The 6,908-nt window shown below is 59.7% G+C and overlaps 1 protein-coding gene, 1 long non-coding RNA gene and 1 other non-coding gene across 7 annotated transcripts; 1 reads left to right on the top strand and 2 right to left on the bottom strand.

Moving 5' to 3' along the window:
* RAB26 (RAB26, member RAS oncogene family) lies at positions 1-5,374 on the top strand. 5 transcript variants are annotated; one of them, XM_054454794.2, is made up of 9 exons: positions 1-262; positions 1,233-1,343; positions 2,856-2,897; positions 2,982-3,048; positions 3,150-3,202; positions 4,110-4,175; positions 4,279-4,335; positions 4,426-4,512; positions 4,611-5,374. In XM_054454794.2, exons 1-9 carry the CDS (start codon positions 68-70, stop codon positions 4,674-4,676), a joined length of 744 nt encoding a protein of 247 aa, XP_054310769.1. In that variant the 5' UTR covers positions 1-67; the 3' UTR covers positions 4,677-5,374. The 5 variants fall into 5 exon arrangements, with proteins under 5 accessions (XP_054310769.1, XP_054310768.1, XP_063511396.1 ...); XM_054454793.2 differs by having other exon boundaries at positions 4,436-4,512; XM_063655326.1 differs by having other exon boundaries at positions 4,404-4,512; positions 4,611-4,749.
* Positions 5,375-6,005: 631 nt separating this feature from the next.
* Positions 6,006-6,835, bottom strand: LOC129015972 (uncharacterized). The gene is made up of 2 exons (XR_008494701.2): positions 6,347-6,835; positions 6,006-6,127 (listed from the first exon to the last, which is right to left on the bottom strand). It is a non-coding gene; the product is annotated as an uncharacterized LOC129015972 (long non-coding RNA).
* LOC129016394 (small nucleolar RNA SNORD60) lies at positions 6,227-6,309 on the bottom strand. Its single transcript, XR_008494796.1, has one exon. It is a non-coding gene; the product is annotated as a small nucleolar RNA SNORD60 (small nucleolar RNA).
* Positions 6,836-6,908: the final 73 nt, after the last annotated feature.

Here is a 6,908-nt window from a genome sequence, read left to right on the forward strand (position 1 = left end):
GGCGCGGGGAGCGGGACGGCCCGGGGCACGGCGGCTGCAGCGGGAGCACACTGAGCGCCCGCCGGCCATGTCCAGGAAGAAGACCCCCAAGAACAAAGGGGCCAGCACCCCCGCTGCCTCCACGCTGCCCACCGCCAACGGGGCCCGACCGGCGCACTCCGGGACTGCGCGTTCCGGCCCCGACGCGCCGCCCAACGGGCCCTTGCAGCCCGGCCGGCCCTCGCTTGGCGGCGGTGGCGACTTCTACGACGTCGCCTTCAAGGTGAGCCAGGCACCCGCCCCCCAGGCCAGCGCAGCAGGTGGCGCCCGGCCTGAGCCAAGGGTTGGGGGTCGGAGAGGGGGTGCAGGGCCCGCGACCCCAGGGCGCGGAGCTGACGCGGGAGGAACCCCGTGGGGCTTGCAGGGTGCATCGTGCGCACACACAGCTGTCCCTCCCAGGTCTGGGGTATCCAACAGCTGGCAGGGCCTGCCCCCCACCCCCAGGCGGCATGGTGGCACAAGGGGTCCCGCGCCCCAATGCCCTGGCCCCCGCCCGGGGTCTCAGCATTTACCATATGCTGCCCTCCCTCAACCCAGCGGCTGTGGGCCTTTTTTTTTTTTTTTTTTTGCTGGGGGGAAGAGGTTTGCCAGATGGATGGGGAACCCTGGGACTCCAGACCAAGGCAGAGGCTGTGTGGACTTGGCAGGGGGCTGGGAGGACCATCTTTGGGTTTGGTAGCACAGGTTTCGGGGGGAAGGCCTGACTGCCCCCCACCTGCACCTCCCCCCAACCTCAGACTTGGCCCAGGTCCCTCCTCAGATCGAGATCTGATCCTAATGGGGCAAATTCCTCTTGAGCCTTGCTGGGGTCATGTCCCTACTGGGATGTGGAGAAGCCCCCGGCAGAGGCCTCTCCAAGTCTCTTAGGAGGTACCCAGCTGCCACCCCACCTGCTCCCCTCCCAGATGAAGCATGCTGTCCACCGTGTGGGGGTATGGACGTTAGGGAGGGTCCAGGATGGAGGTGGCTGTCCTCATTCCCCACTTACTGAGATGGCCACTGTGCAGAAGGACAGAGCAGCCCGAGCCTTTCAGAGGCAGACGCTGGGTGTCCAGCCCATCAGGGTCCCTGGCCCCACTGAGCCTGCAGGCCTGGGCTGCCTCCCTCCACTCCTGCTCCTCACCTGCAGCCCCCTTCTGACCAGGCCAGCTCAGGGCAGACCAGACTCCCCCCGACCCTCCTCCTTGTCCTAGGTCATGCTGGTGGGGGACTCGGGCGTGGGGAAGACCTGTCTGCTGGTGCGATTCAAGGACGGCGCTTTCCTGGCAGGGACCTTCATCTCCACCGTAGGCATTGACTTCCGGGTGAGTGGAGGCCCCGGCCTGGCCCCACATCAGCCCACCGAGTCCTGCTGGTACCCCTGAGCAGCACGTTCTCTGTGATCCCCGTGGTACTGACAGGCTCAAGGCCTGGACCCCAGGTGGAACGCCTTAGCCACCAAGCTGCCCACCTCGACCTTCCAACATCTGGGCTGGTGGCTACACCCGACAAGCATAGTTAGTTGCCCTATGCCAGGGGCTGGCATTACCCAGGGACCATATCCTGTGCCTTGGGGGAGGCGGACACTGTTGCCCACAGGGTGGTGGGTCAGAGAAAGTCAAGGGCCACGTCCATTTGGGGCCAGCAGTGCTGCCTCGGTACAGAGGCCTTGCTAGGCCCTAGAAGCACGTGCTCCCTGCAGAGCCTGAGCCAGGGTTTCCAGGGCTTGCCTAGGGGAGAGGACCCTGCTCTTGGGTGAGGAGCGCCCCCCCCCCCCAGCTGGAATTCTTCGTGCTGAGGTGCTGGCTTGCCCTCAGCAAATCTTAAATTTGCATTTTTCTCACCCTTTAATTAGAGCCAGTTAGAGGGAGGATGAAGGAAGGGCTGTTCCAGGGACAGGAAAAGGGGCTCCCTCCAGTCTGGGGAGATGTTCTCTACCCCGTCTGGGGGTTCCAAGTCCCCTCAAATCCTCTGGGATGGAGTGAGGACTGAAGTGCCCGAGAGGGGCAAGCCAGTCCTATCTGGTCCCCACTTCCCCCCCTCCCTCTTGTTCAGGGTGCCAGGGAAGGCGGTATCCTCCCCAGCCCAGCAGATGGCCCTGCCTGGTTCCCGGGAGACCCAGAAGCACTCTGACAGCAGGAGCTCAGGCTGAGGGAGGTGGCACAGGTTCCAGCTGCCCAGGGCCTCAGACTGCGGCTGAAGCCCCCCACCCCCACCCCAGCAGATGGAACTGGGGCTAGACCACTCCCTGCCTTATGTCTAATCGTTAACTGGGAGGGCCCGGCTGGGGAGGCTGCCAGGCAGTTCTGGGATCTGTGGTTACTGCCTTGGGTCAGACAGGCCCAGGCCCAGCCCTGACAATCCCAGCCAAGGAGTGGCTTTTTTATTCTTTTGAGGCAGGGTCTCACTGTGTCGCCCAGGCTGGAGTGCAGTGGTGATCATGGTGGACTGCAGCCTCCAACTTCTGGGTTCAAGCCATCCTGAGAGTCTTTCGAATTAGCAAAAAGAGCTACTGGGGAGGCTGAGGCGTTGCAGCTTGTTAGTTACTGCACCCATTTGCAGATGGGGAAACCGAGGCAGTGTCAGTAAGAGGCCTGGTGGGGTCATGAGTTCAAATAAGTCAGCATGGAGGCTCTATGCAGGAATAGTGCGGAGGCTGCGGGGAGAGGCCTGCACTTGCAGGTGTAGGTGAGGCCAAATTGGCTTAAGGGAAGCCTGCAGGGGCTGGGCTGGACCTGGGAGCTGGGAGGTCTTAGGGGACAGGAAGGCAGTGAAGCTAGTGGGGCCAGAGGCTGGGCTGGGCCCTTGCCAGAGCTGCCTGGTTCTGTCTGTTTCAGAACAAAGTTCTGGACGTAGATGGCGTGAAGGTGAAGCTGCAGGTAAGGTGACTGGCAGAGGGCAAGTTGGGAGACAGGGGACACCAGGGAGGGGCTGGACAGCCTGACCAGTGCCTGTCGCTGCAGATGTGGGACACAGCCGGTCAGGAGCGGTTCCGCAGTGTTACCCACGCCTACTACCGGGATGCTCATGGTGAGCCCCTGGGTACCTGGGCTGGGTGGGTGGGGAGGCGGGGTTCTGAGCACCTGAGGGTGCAGGTGATGGTGGATGTCCTCACTGCCCTCTGTCCCCAGCTCTGCTGCTGCTCTACGACGTCACCAACAAAGCCTCCTTTGACAACATCCAGGTCAGTGGCTTTCCTGGTGGGGTGAAAGGGCCCTGATAGGGCCTGACCCATCCCAACCTCCTTCTGGTAGATGGCATTAGCGTTCCAAAGGACCCCGCTGAGAGCGGGGAGGGAGAAATGACAGCCTTCTGGGCTGGAGGTGGCCCAAGCGGACCTGAGTGCCATTCCAGCTCCCTCAGCAGGAACCTTTGCGTAAGGGACCTGTAAGTTGGGCTTCCCTATGTGGTACACGGTGGGTTATCACTTCCAAAGACAGGTATCCTGGCCAGGCATGGCGGCTCACCTGAGGTCAGGAGTTTGAGACCAGCCTGGCCAACATGGGGAAACCCCATCTCTACTAAAAATACAAAAATTAGCCGGGTGTGGTGGTACACACCTGTAATCCCAGCTACTCAGGAGGCTGAGGTTGCAGTGAGCCAAGACTGTGCCACCGCACTCCAGCCTGGACAACAGAGCAAAACTGTCTCAAAAAAATAAAATGGGCTGGGCGTGGTGGCTGGTAATCCCACCACCTTGGGAGGCTGAGGTGGGTGGATGACGAGGTCAGGACTTGGAGACCAGCTTGGTCAACATGGTGAAACCCCGTCTCTACTAAAGATACAAAAAATTAGCTGGGTGTGGTGGTGCGTACCTGTAATCCCAGCCACTTGGGAGGCTGAACCCTCCCAAGGTTCTCTGAACCCCAGGAGAATGGCTTGAACCCAGGAGATGGAGACTGCAGTGAGGCGAGATGGAGCCATTGCACTCCCCCCTGGGAAACAGGGCGAGACTGTCTCAAAAAAAAAAAAAAAAAAAAAAAGAAAAGATAAAGACAGGTGCCCTCTACAGTGTGACCTGGAGAGCTAAAGTTCTGGGGCATGGGGCAAGCCATGCAGGGAGCCCTAGCCTGGTCTGCCGCCTCCCACAGGCCTGGCTGACCGAGATCCATGAGTACGCCCAGCACGACGTGGCGCTCATGCTGCTGGGGAACAAGGTGGGAGGCCCGGCTGTCCTCACCTGGGCCACAGGGCAGGGCAGGTGAGGGGGCAGGGGTCAACCATGGGCCAGCTGTCACCAAGACCCTGTGCCTGGGCCAGGTGGACTCTGCCCATGAGCGTGTGGTGAAGAGGGAGGACGGGGAGAAGCTGGCCAAGGTGAGTCAGGGCAGGGGGGTGGTGAGGGGGTGCCCCTGGAGGCTGCCAGCCTGAGCTGTCCCCGCCAGGCCACCACCTGGCTGGCAGCAGCTGTTTACAGGAGTATGGACTGCCCTTCATGGAGACCAGCGCCAAGACGGGCCTCAACGTGGACTTGGCCTTCACAGCCATAGCAAAGTAAGTCCTGCCAGTCACCAGGACTCCCCCAGCCCAGGGCCTGAACCCTCTTATTGGAGTCCAGGCCATCGTGTCCCCTTGTCACCCCCACTCCACAGGGAGTTGAAGCAGCGCTCCATGAAGGCTCCCAGCGAGCCACGCTTCCGGCTGCACGATTACGTTAAGAGGGAGGGTCGCAGGGCCTCCTGCTGCCGCCCTTGAACCTTGCTGAGCTCAGTCCTCTGGAGGAAGCCGCCCAGCCCCTAGAAGGCTGGACAGAGGGTCTCCAGGCCCTTCTGACTTTGTTGCCCAGTGGCCAACGCCTGAGTGTCTGTTTTTAGGAGCCCCAGGTCAAGCCTTGTCCCTTCCTCCTCCCAGCAACAGTCCCAACAAGCAGGCTTCTGAGAGCCCGTGGCCGCACACTGGCCGCCGCGGAAAAGCAGCCTTCTGCACGGGAGGGGGAGCGGCAAGTGGACAGACTTTGCCACGGTGCTCTGCTGCCCCCTCCTGGGCACGCCCAGGTGAGGGAGGGCTGGGGCTGGCACCAGGCACAGTGCCTAACCCTAGAAAAGCCATGTCTTCAGCCACACATGCTGCTCAGGCAGCGAAGGGAGGACGCCTGCTCCCGGCCCACCCTCTAGGAGGCTCTGGCTCAAACAGCAATAGGGTCTTCCTCAGTGACCTTGGAGGATGCCTGTGGCCTTGTGATAAAATGTGAGAAATCACAGAAACACCAGAAACAACAACTGCCAGCCTGGCCTGGCCACAGCTGAGGTCTGTAATTTCCGAGCACGCTCCACCTTGCACTCAACTTGGCCTTTTGATTGCAAGCCTTTGTTTTCAGTCCTAGTGAATAAAGTTGTGTTTTCTGGAGCCTCTGTCTCATCTGTTGGAAAAAATCCACTTCTAGAGCAGGATGCTGGAGTTTGAGAGACTCAGCAAGGCCCAGAACCCTCGGCAGGTGTGTGGGTGCCTCCCTAGGAAGGCACATGGGAACCCTAGGTGGTATCAACTTCCCTCCACAAATCTCAAAAGCCTTTTTGGACTCACCCTGGGGCAAAAGGCATGAAAAACAGTATTTGGCTGGGCGTGGTGGCTCACAACTGTAATCCCAGCACTTTGGGAGGCTGAAGTGGGCAGATCACCTGAGGTCAGGAGTTTGAGAACAGCCTAACGCGGAGAAACCCCGTCTCTACTAAAAATACAAAATTAGCCGGGCGTGGTGGTGGGCGCCTGTAATCCCAGCTACTTGGGAGGCTCAGGCAGGAAAATCGCTTGAGGCGGAGGTCGTGCCATCGCACTCCCGCCTGGGAAACGAGCAAAACTCCGTCTCAAAAAAAAAAAAAAAAAAATCACGGGCAGAAATGGAGAAGACAATCCCAAGAGATGAAAAGTCACTGGTAACGAGCTTCCGTTTTCATGTCTCTACCCTTTTCCAAGATTGCCTGTGGATCAGCCAGACCTCTGGGGTGCCAGAAAAATAGGAAAATAAAGACACTTGAGAGAAAACCGAATCAACTCACTACCTTTGCTTTATTGCTAAGCACTTCAACAGACACAGCGCCCACCTTACCGCTAGGCCCTCCGGATTGAGGTTTACTTAGGTTCAAAATTTGCAGCCGGCTCGCGACGAAACCTGAAAGTCAGCGCCAAAATGTAGACATAAGTCCCCACTCCTTCGTTTCGGGCAACACCTGTTTCCACTCTCAGCCCCCCGTCAGGAGTGCGCACCCTCAAGCCTCAGTCTTGCAAAATAATCAGACTGCACGTGCAGTTTTCATACGAGGTGTCAGAAGTCAAAGCAATTCATCACAGACTGGGAGAATAAGGGAACCCAGGCCCGGCCGAGTCTTACCTGCAGGTAGCTGGGGGCCTGCGATTCGGGAAGAAACGTTTAAACGCTAAGGGACAAAGTGGAGCGTAGGCCAGGCCGGGACGCCCGGGGACCTGGCCGGCCTGCAGCGTTCGGACCGCCCTCGACGCCACGCTCGTGGCCCAGTTCGTCCCAGGATCGTAGCACATGGCGAACGCATTAACAAACCTCTTCCGCCTCGGACTCGACCCCAAAAAGACGGAAGCAGGCGAGGCTCAAGCTTTTATAGAAACTCTCCCACCTCTGTCATTGGGCTATCCTGGCGGAAGTGCCCGCCTTCCCTTGCCGCTGGTACGCTCCGCTCCCTGCCGCGTTGTTTCCACCAATCGTACCGTGGCATTTCTTTTGGAGGCGGTCTCTCGGACCCGGACCCGCAGCTCCTCCCTTATGCAGAGTCCGCGAAGCCTAACGGTGAGTGACGGATGAACAAAGCCAATCAGTCTTCGATCTGCAACATAGAGTGATTCTGAAGCTGCCAATCCCGCCCCGCGACGACAAGGCCGCCGGAAGTCGTAGTTTCGGAAATGCCGCGCGTGAGGCAGCC

Source organism: Pongo pygmaeus, chromosome 18, assembly GCF_028885625.2.
Source record: "Pongo pygmaeus isolate AG05252 chromosome 18, NHGRI_mPonPyg2-v2.0_pri, whole genome shotgun sequence".
NCBI classification, from domain to species: domain Eukaryota; kingdom Metazoa; phylum Chordata; class Mammalia; order Primates; family Hominidae; genus Pongo; species Pongo pygmaeus.